General features: G+C 44.4%; 1 protein-coding gene across 3 annotated transcripts in view; it reads left to right on the forward strand.

Moving 5' to 3' along the window:
- Positions 1–19766, forward strand: part of TRABD (TraB domain containing) — a 54942-nt gene that overhangs the window by 5774 nt on the left and 29402 nt on the right. For 2 of the 3 annotated variants that reach the window (XM_053257166.1, XM_053257164.1), the window contains exons 2-3: positions 13073–13133; positions 14979–15057. In XM_053257166.1, coding sequence (XP_053113141.1) covers positions 13110–13133; positions 14979–15057 — 103 coding nt within the window. In that variant the 5' untranslated portion in view covers positions 13073–13109. Of the gene's footprint in view, positions 1–13072; positions 13134–14978; positions 15058–19396; positions 19498–19766 lie in introns of those variants that run through there. The other variant, XM_053257165.1, reaches the window with a different exon arrangement.

Below are 19766 nucleotides of genomic sequence, written 5' to 3' on the forward strand. Positions count from 1 at the left end.
TGGCAGCAGCCACCCCAGCTGACTTGTAGCAATATGTGGGGCTTCCAAGTATGTGATGGATTACTCTGAAGGCTTGGTTAGCTTTCCTGGCAGGCTGCAGTGTAGAAACATATCCAGTTATATTTGCTTACAATACAGAACTAGAAAGCAAAAATTCATATTCCTAGATGCCAGCATCAAGTGTTTAGTCATCATCCATCCACAGAACTCTTTCAGGTTTTTAGAGTCTGTTATAATATTCTTCAGTAGTTAATTTTCTTGAATTGCCAGGGAGCATCATAGGTTGTATGTGGCAAAGGGCCAGTAAAGTTATCTTTTGGAGTACGTTTTCAGATATTAGAAGGTACACTGCATTTATACATAAGACTGTTAGACATGTCTATTTTCTGATGTGTATACTGTATGCATATGCACAGGGAGCCACAATTGACTCCAGTTCCCTGCCACATGTATGCAGGATGGAAACAAATGCCATTATTGGTCTTGCGTAATTTGGGGCTACACCACAGCTGATGTTCACATTCAGTCTATAGTTCCTTCAGTTATGCTCCTCTTGAATATGAACTTTCTTTGGGCACAGAGTTCTAATTTAGCAGGCTTCATTATGACTGGAAAACAACACTATTACATCAAATAAGAGCCCTGAGCTGGAAAGATGAGCTAGTGTTTTGGGAAGTGACCTCTTGTCAGGTTGATAAATTAAATCCATAATTCTTTCCTGGTTTTATTTGTGCACATTGAACACTTGACTGTTCACTAATGTAAAACTGGTGTGATTGGTGCTATGATCACATGCTTCTTTTTTTAATGTCAGGAAATGGATTTAATGCCAACAGTTCATACCCAGTGAAGATGGAGAAAAAGCATGATTACTGAAGCCCATCCATTAGAACTTATAATAAAACAAGGAAGGAGCAGACACTGGCATTTAGATGTATAATAAATTAGGCCAGCAGTGGAGATCCAAGTTACACATTGTTAATGTATAAAAGCAGTCATTGAGATTCAGAATCATAAAAATCAATGCAATTTTGAAAAACTGAAACATGTTGCACACTAGTAGATGAAAATGGAGCCCTAGTCAGATATTATGTTGTATGAGCATACAGGTGTTTACATGTACATGTGTTTATGTGAATGACTGAAGATATAGTCACTTTAAAAGTGCTAGCTGATTGTGTGTCGGTGCTGTGCAACTCCATATGGCACCTACCCATGAGTAGCCTTCTAGCCTGTGCCGGGAGGATGCCCATAATGCAGCATGCACTCACGTGGTGCATTATGGGAGTTCTGGGGGCCTCCCGACCCCCTAACCTCCCGGCTGCCAGTAGCAGCTGGTAAACATCTGGGCAAGCAATCCACTTGCCAAGCCAGAAGAAAAAGATTATCTGTAGGTAAATGAGGTAAACCTTTTGAGGCTTCCTACCCTAATTCCTTTCGAGCCCTTTCTCCAATCGTGAGAAAGGGCTCCATGAATCCTTTGTTAGTGAAACTTCTGATTCCATGCTCCTAATCACAGTGTATGTACTTGGGCCTCCCTGTAACCATGAATGTGCACTGAAGCCATGCAATGAAAGGTTGACCCCGCTTTCTAGTTATCTTAACTGTGACTATGCAAGAATTATTAAACTATGAAGATTACTTGTGGTACATGATCTCAAGTGTCTGCATCTAGGTATTCGGTTGAAAGCAGAGGAGATAAACAGTTAAAGATTGTTACGATCCTTCAGTATTTTGCTTCCAGGAGTGATTGACATTTTACCATAATTGAAATAAACAAGAGTATGTAAGTTTTTAAACTGAACATACAAGTTTACAGAGACTGCATTAAGACATAATGAAAGCGGAATATAGTTAACCCAAAGCATAGTTTCAGCTTCCAGATGTACAACAGGCAAACCATGATTTATTTATTTTTATTTAACACATTTGTATACCACCCAAAACGCAAGTCTCTGGGCGGTTTACAACAAACCCAAACCTAAAAGCTGATTTAGAGCTGCTTTTGTTTCCCATCTGCTCAGGACTCAACTTTATTAATCCATAACTTGACTCCCACTGCCAGGGTGCAGCAGCCTCTTCAGGCAGAGCAATGGATCTATCTGTGGTTTATCAATAGTTTGTGAATTCAGACATGATGTGAAACCACAGTACTAACTGCAGTTTGCAAACCAGCTTCAAACGAAGGGTTCAGACTGGTTTGCTGGCCTGAAATAAGCATCAGTCCTTTTTTCCCCTTGATTGGCACAGATTATTTATTTATTTATTTATTTATTATTAAAACTTTTATACCGCCCTTCCAAAAGGCTCAGGGCGGTTTACATTAAAACACCATTAAAATCAATTAATAATTTAAAAAAATTATAAGCATAAAACAATGATTAACAATTAAAAACATCATAAAACAATTAAATAATCAGAACAATTTAAAAACAAGTTTTAAAAAGCTGAGAAAGCCTGGTTGAAGAGATGTGTTTTCAGGTGTTTTTTGAAAATTGCCAGAGATGGGGAGGATCGTATCTCAGCAGGGAGCGCATTCCACAATCTCGGTGCAGCAGATTCCGACACACAAACTGATAATGAGCCGGGTCTTGCCGTCAGTGAGACCCGGTTTGTAAAGCTAAGCAAACGAGCAGAGCGGGAGCCCTGGGCGGCCTGATTGGCCGCCCACACAACTGCTGGCTCCGTGACGGAGCCGGTGGGGACTGGGGAGTTCAGGAGCCACCCAGCCCCCGGAAGCTCCAGTATGCCCTGTGCGAGCACACAGGGCATACTGGAGAGACCCCTGAGCCGGGAGGCTGCGAGCACGCAGGGCATACTGGGGAGACCCTCAAGCCGGGAGGCAGCTGAGCCCGGTGGTTCTCATGATGGTAGATTGTTCTACAATCGTGTGAATAGCTTCAACAATTAGAGTAAATAAACCATGGCTCCACATCGTCTTTGAACTGGCCCTCTGACATTTACATGAAGAAACCCTTTGCAAATTGTTTTTTAAATTATGTTCAAACAAGTCTTTGCTTGTGTCCAAAATGTTATACTTTACCCATGTTTACACAGTAACATTTTGTTTCTGCTTTTGGATTGGTCTGAATAAAGGAAGTCCTGTGACACATACTGGTCAGCATTTGCAACCTGAATATCTCTGAAACTTGGGCGCAAACTGGACATTACAAAAACAACTGCATGTAGCTTTCCCCAATTCTTTCTCACATGCACACACCCCCAAACCAAAAGTGGTTAGGTTGTGTGTGGCTACTTTGCCTGTTTTCCCAACTCAAAATACTGCAAGCCCAGCCACTTTTCTCCCTGTGAAGAAGAATATATGGGTACATGCACACTCTTCCATGACAGGTAGAGAAGCAGCTGGGGGAGTCCCTTTTGAGTGGAAAAAAACAGCCAGAAAGGGAAGTATTAAGCAGCTCTTCTCCACTTCAAATGTGCAGCCTCCCAAGACTGCTATTGCTTTTAAAAAGTAACTCCTAGTTTGACCCTGTACATTCAGATTTCCAGGATCAGAGTGCACTGAGTAACATACACCTAAGAAATAAGTTAAAGATGCACATTTTAAATGCTCTGCTATGTTTAATAGCACAGCACATAAATGCCCAACCTATGTCATAAATACCACAGACAGCAAGAGTTTGTGTTATGTCTAGGCAGTTGTTCAAGGGCCCGGCTGTGGCACAGACAAGCCTATGCTCTTTCCTTCTGCTTAAGTGGTTTACTGCTACCTGTTCTCACTTCAGTGGTGGCAAAACCACACCAAGGTAGAGGAGGCTGTGCATATTTTGTTTTGGGCATGAGAGCATGTTTTGTGTGCAGTAGGCCCCAAGTGCCATTAGCAACAACTGGCCTTCCTGGTCCAACTCTGGCACTTCAACATGGCCTTTATATAAATCTCTCTTTCCCCAAAGACCGGCAGTCTATTGCCTGGGCTTTCCAGAATGAGAGTATTTTTGTTTTAAAATACCAGCATAATGCCAATGAACACTTGGGCTCCCGAACATGTGCAACTGAAATATCTTCTTGAAGAATAGCTGCTGAATGGTAGGTAGTCCAGTCAGGTTCTTCAAAATTGGTTTGTATCAGTTCGTTTACATCTGTAACATCTAGTCTAGTGGGGAGAAGGTGAATGGGGAACTGCTAGTGACACCTCAAAGGCATATTCGGGATTTCTGAACAGTGGGTTTTCAAAAGCAGGGAGACCTTGTTTCATACAGTTAATCTCTCTAGAACTTTTTCTCTGTGGTGCACAATGTTTGAAAGAATAATACATTCATGGAAAGTAGCTTTCTCATGCCAGGGTTGATCTAGATGGACTGTTTCAATGGTGTTCCTAAACTTTGTCACTCCACTTCCAGCAAAGGAAGCTGATGCCATAGTTGTTCTGAGAAGCTTCCTCTTAAGGGAGGTTTAGGGGGGTTCCTTACGCATCCCGACTTTGCCCCTGCGGTTCAGGCGATATTGAGACTACTGAACATGTTATTTTACATTGTGACCTCTACAAGAATGATCGATCAATACTTATCTTGCCGCATCTTGTGATGTTTCCTGGTTATCCAGATGAGTCACTCTTAAAAATTTTATTGTCAAATTTTAATCATAAATACACCAACACAGTGGCTAAGTTTTGTTATATTTTATGCAAATTACGTTCTGTTGTGTATGATAATGTTTCTGGTCAATGACCGAAGTAAAGTATGTATGTATGTTTAAGCTTCCTCTTACTCACCCAATACTCACCACTGCGTGGCCCTCTGATGTGGCTCCTTTATGGCAGTTCCTATCTGCAGTGTTTGCCTAGTTTTATATGACCATGATGTGCATCTCCTCAAGGGAATAATGGGGCAGCCACACTCCAAAAGTCTGGAATAGCATTTACAAAGGAGCCGTGAAAAGGGAATAGCAGTAAAGTTGACTACAATTATTTAATGCAGACTGGGGAGACACGCGTGTAACTAGGTTGGAATGGGCCCTGAGACAAGATTCTTAATTGGGTCCCCCCCGCCGAGAAATTTTTTTTCAAATGACTTCAAAAGGAAGATCGGGTAGGCGCTGGGTGGGGGAGAGCCTCTGAGGGCCCCCCCCAAGGGTGGACTCGCAGAGACAAACAACAAGGAAATAGCGGGCGGCGCCAGAACAAGGAGGAGAATTTTTTTTAAAAAAATGACTTCAAAAGGAAGATCGGGTGGGGGAGAGCCTCTGAGGGCCCCCCCCAAGGCAGGGGCCCCGAGACAACGGCCTCCCCCTGCCTAATTGTAGTTACGCCCCTGGGGGGAGATGATAATGCCCAGGAATAGGTTCACTTGCAGCACTTCTTGTGTTAAAAATAACTGCTTCCTGGAAGCTACCTGGGATAGCAATGCATAATTGCCTTAACAATTCCAGTCTAATTCATTAGTCATAATTTCTGAATGTGCAAGTCAGATTTTTCTTTTACATGCATTATTTATAGCCATATTTATTTGCATTTTGTGTGAAGAAGCCCTATCTATGTGTTGGGATTGTGTTTATTTATTTATTTATTTGATTTCTATACTGCCCTTCCAAAAATGGCTCAGGGTGGTTTACACAGGGAAATAATAAATAAATAAGATGGATCCCTGTCCCCAAAAGGGCTCACAATCTAAACAGAAACATAAGATAGACACAAGCAACAGTCACTAGAAGTACTGTGCTGGGGATGGATAGGGCCAGAGAATCATCACATTAAAAGGTGCCTCTTTGCCAAGTTAGCTGTTATGGTAACACTTCTATTAATACTAGCTTAACCTGTGCAGAGCATCTGCATACTAGTACTTGATTGCTCCCCCCACCTCAGAGTTCTCCCCACCCTCACCTGAGCTGTGCTCCTGCTCCTCCTTTTCCTCCTCCATCCCATTGCTTCCACCCCCCTCATCCCTCTTGGTTGCTCCTCCATCCCGTTGCTCTATCCCTCTCACCCTTCTTGGTCGTGGCTGCAGTGTTGCCAGTGCTGATTAGCCAAGCCGCAGCCCCCTAGCCCCAGAGACCTCCCCACCCTCACCTGAGTCCCGCTCCTGCTCCTCTCCACAGGAGTAGCAGCAGCAGTTGACCAGGCCCTTACTCACTGCCATTGCCATGGCTGCCCATTCCCCTTGGGCCCATCCCTTGCCTGCCTGCCTCCCTCCGCCAATGGCGTCTGTAGCTCCGAGCAGCAGCAACAGTTGACTGAGCCCTTCCTCACTGTCTCCATGGCCACCCATTCCCCTCAGGCCACTGACAGGCCCAGGCCCATCCCTCGTCCTTCCTCCTTTCTCTCTCCCTCTCCTTCGTTTTCTCTCTCCTCCACTCCTCGCTCTTCTCCTGAAGGGGCTCTTTCCTCCCTCACAACCCCTCTCTTCGCAGACTCCTGCCCACTATCCTATATATGTATATATGTATCTAATATATAGATTCTTTTCTCCTCTGCCATCTTCCCACCAGTTGCAGCTGCATTCCAACTGACCTTAACCATCACAGGTGCCTCTTCCCTATCTGCATTTGGAATTCGCACTGCCCAATCAATACGGTGCTCCTGCTCTGTTAATAGGGATGAGCCTGGACCGGTCCGGAGGCCATTCTGAAGGCCTCCGAACTGGTCCAGACATGAGGGCGGTCCAGCACTGGTGTGGGGGGCTCTTTACGGGTGGGTGAGGGTGTACTTAACCCCCCCCCTGCTGCGTTTCCCCCGGCTTTTTGAAGCCTTTTGCCGACGCCTGGGGGAAGGAGCGGCAGGGAGGTATCCTGCCGCCCCGAAAGCTTTACAAAATGAACGCGCCAGCGGGGGGGAGGGTAAATACACCCTTCCCCGCCCTTAAAGAGCCCCCCACACCAGTGCCAGACCACAGCTCCGTGGTTCCGTGCACATCCCTCGTTAACTCTGATTAGTAAAGCACTGTGTGGGTGGGGCTTGCCTTGCACTATTTGCCATGGACCACCTAAGCCTTTTATAGATAGATATTTAGGGAAGAAGAACTGCATTGTTTTAAAGCTGATTGTATAGTACTTGGATTCTTCGTTGTATCCAAGGTTTTCACAAAGTTTTGCCCCTAATGGAGATATGAATTATTCAGATAACTCACACACACACCCACCCACTTCCTGGATTGTTTTAAGTCCCAGAGCAACTACTGAATCTGGGCATGTATAAAAGGCAATGTGTAAGTTACAAAACATTCTTCTTTATGGCCCATGCAAAGTAAGTTTCTGGAGCACATTGTTCTTAGGAAAACAAACCATTAGAGATTAATGTGTAGTACTTTCCAAGATGTCCACTCATAAGAAACCATTGAAGAGAGTGGCTACCCAATTGGAAAGAAGTAACATGTAAATTAGTATTGACTTGTCTCTGTAAGTGAAGAATTGTTTAGCTAAAACTGTGCAGCAAGTCTGTTAAACTCACAAGCCACAACTAGTATGCAGCACCTTAGGCATATATTGTGCTCCATCAAGGGTTGGCTAAATGCCACCTCTGTGGCTTCAGTAGACCAAGAAGAGTGTGAGGTATAAGAGGGAAGCTTGAGTTCCACAAATTGGACAGGCCTGCTATAATGCAATGAGAGGTGCTGTCAAGTCCCTTTGGCACAACTCGGAGTCAAGTCGCTCCTGCCGGTGCTGTGGCGACAAATGCGCTTACAGAGCCTGCCAGTTAGCCGAGTGGCCGCAAACCCGCCTACCAAGCCCACTGATTAATGCGGGTGCACCCTTAACTCGGGCTAACTGGGGAAAGAAGACAGAAGGAACAGCTTGGGTGGGGCACTGACTGACTGTGCTGTCTTTGCCTCTGCCCCACCTTTCCTCAGGTGTGTAAGATCCCTTGGGCTGTTGCTGTGGCTTTTCTGCTGCTATATAGGGCAGGCTGGCCCAAGGGCCTGGGGGAAGAAGACAGAAGGAACAGCTTGGGTGGGGCACTGACTGACTGTGCTGTCTTTGCCTCTGCCCCACCTTTCCTCAGGTGTGTAAGATCTCCTTGGGCTGTTGCTGGGGCTGGGGCTTTTCTGCTGCTGTATAGGGCAGGCTGGCCAAAGGGCTCTCATCCTTGTGGCTCTCAGCCGTGGGGCGAGCTGCCTGGGGCCCAGAAGATCTTTCTCCTTCTGCCCTGAAGATCCTTCTTCCTGCAATCAAGAAGCCAGCAAGAGATTGCACAAGTCTGGTTCGGGTTTTTATTAAGCCAAGAAGCTGTGGTGGGTTAGTCTGAGGGGGGATGTGTCTGGGAGAGCCAAAAAGTGGGGATGGAGTGGGGGCAGTAATATCACGGGTAGCAGGCAGAGGGAGGTATGGTGGTGGGAGTTGGGCAGGCCGTTACAGGGGAAATCGGTCCAGGCAATTGAGGCCTGTTTCTTTTTCCGGCCCTTCTCCCAACCCTCTGACCCCAGGGAGCTCTGAGAACACTCCCTCGAGGATTAGGGTGCTGCTGCTGAATGCCAGGTCAGTTAATGCAAAAACCTCTCTCATCCACGATTCGATTGTGGATGAGCGTGCTGACCTAGTATGTGTGACGGAGACCTGGTTGGATGCGCTGGGCGGGGTTGGTCTCTCTCAGCTCTGCCCTCCAGGTTTCCAGAGCGTGCAACAGCCCCATCTCGAGGGTCGGGGAGGAGGCATTGCAGTCATCTTTCGAGAGACCCTCCTTGTTTCTAGGTGCCTGGTCAGGCAATCTCAGAATTTCGAGTGTTTGTCCTTGAGGGTGGGCCTCCGAGATAGGCTGGGGATTCTGCTGGTGTACCGACCACCCCGCTGCACTTCAGTCTCCCTACCTGAGCTGGCGGGGGTGGTCTCGGAGGTGGCCTTGGGTTCCCCCAGGCTTATTGTTTTGGGGGATTTCAATGTCCACGCTGAGGCCCCCCTAGTGGGTGCGGCTCAGGATTTCATGGCCTCCATGGGCCTGTCTCAATTGGTATCGGGCCCTACCCATGTGGCAGGACACACTCTGGATCTGGTTTTTGCCGACCGGGAAATAAATGATCTGGAGGTGGGGGAATTTGAGACCACTCCCTTGTCATGGACAGATCATCATCTGGTGGGGTTTAGTTTGACTGCTCCGTCTGCCCTCTGCAGGGGTGGTGGGCCGATTAAGATGGTCCGCCCCCGGAGGCTTATGGATCCGCTTGGATTCCAGACAGCCCTCAGGGAGTTTCCAGTGTCCAGAGCTGGTGACCCTGTTGAGGCCCTGGTTGATTTCTGGAATGGAGAGATGGCCCGGGCTGTTGACACGGTTGCTCCTAAACGCCCTCTCCGGCTTAGTGGAGCCCGATCTGCTCCTTGGTTTTCCTCGGAGCTTAGGGCAATGAAGCAACTCGGGCGACGGCTGGAACGACGCTGGAGGAAGAGTCGTCATGAATCCGACCGAACACGGGCTAGAGCCCATTTTAGGGACTACTCTGTGGCGGTGGGGGCAGCAAAGAAATGCTTTTTCTCCGCCTCCATTGCATCTGCTCAGTGCAGACAAACAGAGCTGTTTCGTGTGGTAAAAACTTTGCTCCACACATCCCCCCAGACAATGGGGGAGGAGTCATCTACAGCTCTTTGTGATCAGTTTGCCTGTCACTTTGCAGATAAAGTCGCTTGCATCCGTGTTGACCTGGACTCCAGAGTTTTGGCAGTTCCGGCAGACATGCCTCTGGTACCATCTGGTCCCGTTGTGTTGGATTCTTTTCGGTTGGTGCAGCCTGAGGATGTGGACAAGATCCTGGGCAGTGTGCGGGCGACTTCTTGCGTGAACAGGAGCAGCCTCCAGGACATCGCTGGGGGAATCCCCACAATGCACCGCACACTCACATGGTGCATTGTGGGACTTCCAGGGTCCGGGACCATGCATCCCAGCCCCTGCACAGTGGACCATCTCGGCATGCAATCTGCATGCCCTGACCCACCCAGACCTAGCAGCTGGATCATCTGTGGGGAAGGCAAGCTTCTGCTGCCTTCCCTGCTGCCTGTTCTCAAGCCCTCTCACATGATTGTGAGGAAGGGCTTTGTGTGTAATGCAACTGGTTCACGCTCTCCTCTCAGTTTGGGCATGAAATAATCACACCTAAGGCCCTGCCTGTTTGAGTTAAGGAAGATTTCCCTATCACATTTGTTCATTTAAAAGCATGAACCCTCTTTTTTAAAAAGCTGAATCTCAGTGCTAATCAAAGAGACCAATGACACACCAAAACCATTATCAGGCCTGTCTGTATCCTGTTTGGTTTGCAACAGGGTGGATTTGATTTAAATCAAACTGATTTAAATCACGATTTAAATCACGATTTAAATCACTAGCAGGGTGGATAAAAATAAAAAAAATCCGATTTAAATTAAAAAAAATTCGATTTAAATCAAAAAAATCAGATTTTTTTGATTTAAATCGGATTTTTTTGATTTTTATCCACCCTGCTAGTGATTTAAATCGTGATTTAAATCAGTTTGAGTTAAATCAAATCCACCCTGGTTTGCAACCTGATGCACACTTACCTGGTAATAAGTCCTAATTAATTACTTCTGAGTAAATATACATAAGATTGGGAAGCTAGTTATCCTTGGTTATTCACAGTGGGAGTCTTATGATGGTGTCATGGCTCAGACCTCTGACTTAGAAGAGTCAGAGGATGAACGGGAGGATGCGGTTGGTAGTGAGGGCTCAGAGGCACAGCAACAGGATTTGGCAGGGAGACCAGACTCTGGAGCTAAGGAATTGGAACAGCTGCCAGACATGAAGGCTGATCAGGAGGAGGCTGGGATTTCACCTGTCTTGAGAAGACTTTTCAAGAGGAAGGCTCAGTGGGAGACACGCAGGTGCAGGATATCACAGGAGAGGAAGTAGAAGTGCTGACTCAGGGAAGCCTGATTGGCTGCCGGTTCTCTTGAGCCATATATTAAGCAGTCTGTGACTTGCACAGATGCTGTTAGCAACTTTCACGTACTGCAGACCGTGATTCTATTTAGAATTCCTCAACTTTTCGAGTTACAGTTTGCCCTTGTTCTGTTCTTTCCTGCTCTGTGTTTCTTGTTCCATTAATTCCTTGCTCTGGTGTCCTTTGTTCTATTCATTCCTTGCTCTGGTGTTTTCTTTTCAATTATTACTCAGTTATCGTAGAGCGGGGTACCTAATTTAGTTCAGGGGACTTGATTTGTTTACTACTATTTTTCTTTGTGAGTTTTTCATTTTCCTTTGTGCAGCTTTGCTGCTGCTTTCTGTTCAACTCACAGGGGAAGAGCTGAAGGGATTGTAAATCCTGTTGGGTTAGCCGAGCTAACAGATTTACAACAGATGGGGACCAATAAAGATCTTGCATATGATGAAACATGACAGATTTCAGTCTAAAAAGCACACTTGCTTTTGATGCATAGTGGTTTGTCTTTATAACCTTCTTGTTTAGATTAGGGATGTGCACGGAACCGGTGGTAGCCGGTTCAAAGGCAGGGGTGCAACAACTTTAAAGGTGGGGGAAGGAGCACTTCCCCCTCCGCTTCCCCCCCCCCTGCTTCCCCCCCTGCCAGCGCTCGCTTGAAAATGGTCTGGCGGGGCAACAGTGTACCTCTCGGCCTCCCCATCTGCTCTTCGGACTGGAAGTAGGCGGAAGTAGCTTGCAAATGTGCGCAAGTTGCGCACACACATCGGACATGCATGCAATGTGCACACACTCTCACCGATGTGTGCACACGCATGATCTACTTCTGGTCCGAAGAGCTGGCAGGGTGGTACACTGCCGCCCTGCCGGACTGGTTTTTAAGCGAGCACTGGCAGGGGAAAAGTCGAGGGGTAAGTGCACCCTCCCCTGCCCTTAAAGTTGTCCCACACCCGCCTCCAAACGGCCTGTGTTCAAACCTGTTTGGAGGCCTGTAAAAGGGCTTCCAAACAGGTTCATGCACATCCCAGGTTTACTGTAGATGACAAATAATGCAGTACATAATCGTGAACACTACAAATTCAAAAACACACGAAAATAATATTTAAAGATGGACTGGCGTAAGCAAGGAAGGAAGTGATTCACCTTCATTTTGCAAGGTTATTGGTTCCCAATGCATGGTTCCCAATGCATCCATGGGAAGAGAGCTGGTCTTGTGGTAGCAAGCATGACTTGTCCCCTTAAGCTAAGCAGGATCCGCCCTGGTTGCATATGAAAGGGAGACTAGAAGTGTGAGCTCTGTAAGATATTCCCCTTAGAGGATGGAGCCACTCTGGGAAGAGCATCTAGGCTCCAAGTTCTTCCCTGGCTTCTCCAAGGTAGGGCTGAGAGAGATTCCTGCCTGCAACCTTGGAGAAGCCGCTGCCAGTCTGTGTAGACAATACTGAGCGAGATGGACCTACAGTCTGACTTGGTATATGGCAGCTTCCTATGTTCCTATGTTCGATATTTTACCAACCCACCTAGTTCTTAGTTCCCCCCAAAATGGATATTGGAGTTTAATAATATTGCATTATGGGTTATCTTCATAGTATTCAGTGTCTGTGTAATACATGAAGCAGTGATTTTTGGACCACCTTGAGTCATTTGAGAAGAGAGTGCTTTGCTCATACACTTTTTCCAATCGGGGTAAATTGCTGTGTGTGTGGTTTTCATTAGAGAAAATTGTGGGGGGATGGGGAGAAGGGTTAACCTCCCTATGTTACCGGTCCAATCAGAATCCTTCACAGCTGTTTTATGTAAAAGGAAAAAGATGCCAAGAGCTCCAGGAACAAAATTCCTCAGTCATGCCTATTTGGCCCTAACTTGAGGGAAACTAATTATCTTTCAAGAGGAGAACATGGAGTAATTGAAAACTAGCTGAAGTATGTGTGACCAAGCTTAACATGCCTCCTAATAATCTCTGAGTTAACTTTCAATCTCAGACTCTCTCTTCCTCTTTTTTAATTAATTGGGAAGTACTGGAATCCAAAGCAGTGACAGACATATTGCATTGCTGTCTTGGGGTATCTTCAGTAGTGTGATTTGTACAATTGTGGTTTAAGCAGACTCTTTGGGTGGAGGTGCTCTTGTACAATGAAACAGTACCCAGTAGTATTCAGTTAATATTTTCAAAAGATGTTTTAGTCTTTCCTAATGTACAACTCTTGAATTTTCTGTTTCCTCCCCACGTTACTGTTTTGCAGGTCATCTGGCTGGTGAAACTTAAAGTATATTCCAGTGATGCAGGGGGAGCAACAGCAGGAGGTAAATTTGGAAATCTTAGTATATCCGATGTAACTAGTAGAAGATGTCTTGTGTTTTGATTACGCAGATTCTGAAAATAGACCAGAAGTAGAAGAAAAACACCATGCTGCGAAATATTTGAGAAACTGAATTATTGTGCCACATACTTTCTCGTAGGCAATAACCTTCTTGTGTGTATATGTGTGCGTGTGCATGTGCTTTGTAGCCATCTAGTTTATCCAGGGCATAATTTGAGGCCCCAATCTAGACTTGATTCTGAATTCCCAGCAGCATGGCAGAATGTTGCCTTGCTCATTTCCCCACTCTTATCTCATGCAAAGATACAGATTTCCTAGGTGATCTTTCCTTCAGGATTACCCCCACACACACACACACACACACACACAAAAAACAACAACCCCACAACAAATTATGAAGATTCTGCCATAGAATGTTGTTTGAAGTGGAAGGAGAACACAGAGAGAGAGCTCTTTGCAGAATTCACATATCTAGAGAATAAGTCCTGTTGGTGGCGATCTCCCTGAAAAAGAGCTTTGGGTGTAAGGCATCTGGATTCACTATTTTCTGATACAAAATAATGTAGGCCAACATCCCCCCCGCCTCCCAACTTCTCATTATGGAGTAGGCTGGGGTAGGGAGAGAACAAGTTCTAGCTGCTGAGCAGAAGTTATTTTCTTAAAGCAAATGGCATTTGGGAAGGAGTTCTCTCATCTTAAAATACAGTTGGAAAAGATCACAGATCAAACTCCTTGCTTGAAGAGTTGACTGTTTTTTCCAGAAGGTTTGCACAGATCAGCCTACACAGCCCTACCTACACTGTATTGTGCAGCAAGGAGAGGGGGGTACATTTCAACAAGTTCAAGAGGACTCCAGTGAGAGAATCAAACTATATAAGGCAGTGTTTCCCAATATTTTTTTTAATGTTGTGGCGAACTGCCTTCTTCCAATTTATTTTTTGTAGCAGCAAAGCTGTTGCATGATATTTATTTATTTAGAGCCAGCTTGTGCCATTATGCACCAGGAGGGACATGTTCTTCCTAATGCATTATGGGGCTAGTCAGCTCTAAAACTAGGAGGTTTAAACACCTCACTTTTAGAGCCAACTCGCCTCACAATGCAAGAAGAAAGATGTATCCCTCATGGTGTGGAAGGGAGTGATTTGGTTCCAAAACTGTAGTTTAAATGCTCCACTTTTAGAGTGACTTGGAGCAAGTCAGCACAGCACATCAATGGGGAATGCTACTATAAGGAAGGTGGAAAATAACAGAAACCCAAACACCCCGTGTCAGTTCTCACACTTTTGAAAGCAATAATATAGTATAATTATATAATGCAACTATGTGTGTGTTGTGTTGGGTATAAATCTTCCTTTTAAAAACACAGATGTTCACTCTTCATGGCTACTTCGTAAATTCTATTGGTGGACCCCAAGGAACTGAATGACATTTTCACCCATTGTTCTCTTTGGAGAGGACAGTCTTCCACCCAAGACTGCAGGGCAGATGGTATCATGCTGGTTTTATTGATTCTGCTAACTGCTGTCAGGTGGAGAAGTATGTTGTGGTGTTCATTTTTCTTTCACAGCTCCTAAGTGTGACTTGGAGTTGCTTGTGTCTTAGGATCATACTCATGTCATTCTAACATAGATCCAAGAAAGCAGAATAACTGTAATAAACAGCTGCAAACAGCTTGCCTTTTAGAGCTTTCTGTTAAGTTATTCGATGACTGGTCCGTGTGTTTGTGTGTGTAAACTGATTTGTGTGGAAAAAGAAACATGTACAGTAAACATATTTGACTTAAAAATCTTCCTCTTCCACACCCTTTCTGTATCTTTATTCAAAACAGGCAGCTGCAGAACCAGTGCCTTCGCCGGACGGACAAGGAGATGGACCAAAAGATGCTTCTGACTTGGCTCCAAATATTTGTAGGTTTTTCACTTGGTGGTTAGCAGCAAATCCATACTGCCTCACTTCTTAATAAGAGAGTATCTCTTGTTTCAAAGCAGCTAATGACCTTCACTAAAGCCATAGTTGTAGGGAAGCGAGTTAAACTGGTCTATCCTAGTCTACCTGCAAAGTAGACTGGACTATACTATTTTGGACTTCTGAGTGTGGGAGTCAATGTTTTTGATTATAGATTTATATTGTACCCTTCCTTATAAAATGAGTGCAGAGCAGCTAGCAAAATATTAGATGAACAAAAAAATCTGCTAGTAAAAAGAGAATACAATGTATGTAGAAAAAGCAATTATAAATAAACTTCTTTATTTGTAGAACATCTAGTACAGCAGAAAGCAGGCTGAACTAGAGCCTTTCTCCCTACTGTGCTTGCTTTTGCTTGCAAGGAACTGTTTTTACATGGTGAAGCATTCAAAATTGGAATTCCCCCACCTGTGGCCTGAAGTGGCGCAGTCAAATTTACCACTTCAGGTTTCTACTACCTCATTGTAGGTCAGACTCTTTGGCTGGAAGAAAACAAATATGCTGCATTCCTTCATGTAGGATCCTGTAGTTTGCACATTTCCAGCATATTAGCTGACACGATCTAGTCTGTAGCACTGGACAAGCAAATTTATTTAGTATCTTTATTTGTATATTGTAAATGTGGTCAAGATACTTTTTGCCCATGTGGTATAAAACACCAAACTGAGGGCCAGTTAGGATAACATGTCCATCTGGCTCTGCACTTCAAAGATGCAGGTTGTGACGAACATTCCTCGCTCCTGGTGTACCATCCCACCATTGCATAATCATGTGTGGGGTGGCATGAACCAGTTTGATTTATTGGACTGGCTAGTCAGTTCGGAACTGTGTGTTTCTAATCTGCAGAGTTTTCCAAGGCATGTTTGCAAGATACATTGCAAATTGCAATGCAAAACTTGTGTGCACTCTGAGTACAGCTTGTTCCAGCCAGAGGGAACAATGGGGAAGCCTGGAACACCTCACTGTTCCCCATGGGTAGCTCATAGGGACACCAAAGTGGGCTGGGTGGTAGGACATGATGAGTGCTACCCACCACCCAACCCACAAAAGAAATGGGCAAGTGGCAAATTTTAAAGAACATTTTAACCTTTCTCCCAAATCCCCATAGGATCCTAAAAGGGTTTAGGAGAAAGGTTAAAAATGTGTTAAAAATCACCCACAGTGGGGTGTTTCAGGCTTCCCCATTGTTCCTTATGGCCGGAACAATAGAAACACTTTATGTTTTGTTCCATCGAAACACAAAATCAATTTTGTACACATCCCTATTAGTTGCCATTGTTTGTTTGAAGCAGCCCATAGAGGGAATCTTTTTGAGGCCATATCACAAGGTTATTCTGCTGGTCTTAGACAAATTCATGGAGGGCAGGCCTATCAATAGCTATTAGTCTGGTGGCTATAGGCTATCTCCAGCCTCAGAGTCAAGATGCCTCTAAATACCAGTTGCAGGGGAGCAACAGCAAGAGAGAAGGCATGCCCTCACCTCTTGCTGTGGGCTTCTCAGGGGCATCTGGTGGGCCACTGTTGGAAACAGAATTCTGGACTAGATAAGCCTTGGGTCTGATCCCGCAGGGATGTTCTTATGGTCCAAAATCCTATGATTTTTCTTGCCCCTAAGGCTTTCTGGGATGCAAGTAGGAAGCCTTGGCAGCAAGTACAGAGCTCATTATGACATTCTCTGTATTATTCAGAAAACTATTTAAACGGATACTAAAGAATGAATGAACTTTATTACAGTCAGTTACCATCAATTAAAATAAAAATGGCACTAAAGATATTAATGTGAATAAGTGGCAACTTTGAGATTTTTACTATACTAAGATCCATTTGCAATAATGTGACAGGTAAAAAAAAGTTTTGAAAGATTATTTGAATGCCACAGTGCTACACTGTGCTACTGGAATTTGAAGTATTGTGTGCCCCTGTGCATGTACAGAGTTCATTCTTTCAATGAATAACCAGAAGTTGCTCCCACCCACCTGGGTCCTGTTCTACACATGAGGCCCATTCACATGTTATGTTCAACACTCGTACAACTAGTATATAGTGTACACAGGTACAGTCCTTCACATGTTATGTTGAATGCAGCTACAGAAGTACACTTCCTATCTGCACTATTCATATGAAGGGCCTTCACTTTTAAAATGAACACAGGTACAGTCACTCACAAAAACACATGTACAAGTATACAGACATCTGAACACTTGTACAACATAATCTCTGAATTGGGCTATGCAGCATGATTAAACTGAATGGAGGACTGCCTACTTTGGACTGTAGGTGGGACTCACTTTTTAAAATGTTCTTCTACATGAGACATGCTGCATGTACAGAGCCAGTACTGAACTGTTGTTCCTTTATTTGATGGGAGGTTGGCTTCTTGGTTTTTAAACATGGGGAGCATTTAAAAATGGTATCTTCTAACTACAGCCTGTATTGGTACAGCCCACTGTGCCGCCTCATTCTGCTTCATGCATGAATCAGGCTTGAGGCTAATGGGCAGGCCTTCAAAGTCCAAAGGTGCAATTTTGTGCAGACTTAAGCCTCCATAAATTAAAGCAAAAAAGTAACAGTGGGGTATTAGCAGGGAGGTTGCTTTGTGTTGAGCTCTCACCTCCAGAAATACTGTATGAACCAGCCCTATGTTTCTGCTCTTGAAATAATATCATCTAAAGGTTCAGTTTATAAGCAAGTTCTGGTCATGTGTAAAAACCCAATGGTCCTGTGTTTGTCACATATTATTATTTTGATTTCTATACCGCCATTCCAAAAATAGCTCAGGGCGGTTTACACAGAGAAATAATAAATAAATAAGATGGCTCCCTGTCCCCAAAGGGCAACATTCTAAAACGAAACATAAGATAGACACCAGCAACAGTCACTGGAGGTACTGTGCTGTGGGTGGACAGGGCATCAAAGTCATTTCTCTCTCTTTTTCATTTTATGTAGGTGTTTTCACCACTAGTGCAACTATTTTTATCAGTGGTCAAACCTTTGTTACTCAGATGTGATGTACTGTATGAGAAGAGAATTCTTGTTATTGGTTAAGAAACCTCCAATGCATTTCAATAGTAGTTTTAGGAGTAACATGCCTGATGAAGGGTGGTTCTCTGCCCCACCCCCCCTTCAGCAGTCTGGGTGTGTATTGAACAGCAGGAACTCTTTGCTTACATGGTAAATTTAGATCTGAGTAACTAAGTTATAGGAGCAGTGGCACCACAGGTGTTATCTTCTCTTGGTGCTGCCCTTTGAACTATTGCCTTTAGTAAACTCTTTGTGGGAATTCTGCAATAGCAGAATTATTTTCTTGATGGACACACTGAGGATTCTGAGTGCAATCACAGAGTTGCCATGTCCCCTGGAATTTTGGGTTTCACCCAGATTTTAAGCCTCTCACCCAGATTTCTTAGCCCACCCAGATTCACTTGGACTTCAGCTTTCTTTCTTTTTTAAAAAGAGCTCAGCTCTAGCCCTTGTAGAAGCAGAGTTATGGAGTAAAACATATTATGGAATATGCAGTCACTATTCTGCTCAAAAATTATTTTCAAGCTTCAAGCCAATTTATGTAATATGCAAATTTAACATCCAGATTTGGAAAGCCAGAATATGGCAATCCTAATCTCAGTCCATATATTCAAAGTTCTGCTGGACAGGAAACTTGCAAGAAGACTGGCAATCGTATTCCAAAATCTGTACTGTGTAACAATTTCTATGTGGGGTGTATGGTGAAAAGAGAGAAAGAAACTAACTAGGTTAGAGCCAAACATGTTCTCCTGAAAAGCTTTCCCCTATGATGTGCACTCCTGCCCCCAGTTTACTGATTGTTAAGAGGAGCCTGTAAAGGAAGTATTGGTTAGCTTTTTTTTTTTCATGCAGCCAAACTGAATTCGCTGTATGGTGTGATATCAGTACACTGCCTCTGTGATCCCCAATTGGCTAGAATTTCCTCAGAAAACTTTGTTTAATTATAAAATGTCACTGAAGCTGCAGATGAAGGAAAAAAGCAGCTTTGAACAAGGTGAACTGTGAACAAAAGTGGTATTTATTTATTTATTATTTTCTTTGTAAACCGCCCTGAGCCATTTTTGGAAGGGTGCTATAGAAACAACAACAATAACAACAACAACAGTGGTAATTGGCGCCCTGGGTGCAGTCCCAAAAGACCTTGAAGAGCACCTCAACACCATAGGGGCCACAGAAATCACCATCAGCCAATTACAAAAAGCAGCTTTACTGGGAACAGCCTATATTCTGCGACGATATCTATAACAACAGCATTGACAATAAAATTCAGCCATCCCAGGTCCTTGGGAAGGACTTGATGTCTGCATAAAACAAACCAGTCAATAACACCTGTCTGACTGTGTAAATAAATAATAATAAAGGTGTGTGAGGGCTTGGCCACAGCTTGCCCTCAGTCTAACCATCTGCTGGCTGTTAATCTGGTGTGACTGCTTAGGCTTACAGTCACTAAACCCTCTGTCATACTAAAAACAAGGCCAAAACTCAATAGTGTGATAAATAGGGCAGGTAGGCGTGAGGTGGGACGAAAAGAACTGACAGAAACCAGAAAAATATATTAAAAACAAGAACAGGTTTACTTGTGAGAGAAAGGTTTCAAATGTTAAACACACACACACACAACAGTACAGGA

Source organism: Hemicordylus capensis, chromosome 5 (genome assembly GCF_027244095.1).
Source record: "Hemicordylus capensis ecotype Gifberg chromosome 5, rHemCap1.1.pri, whole genome shotgun sequence".
Taxonomy (NCBI): Eukaryota; Metazoa; Chordata; class Lepidosauria; order Squamata; family Cordylidae; genus Hemicordylus; species Hemicordylus capensis.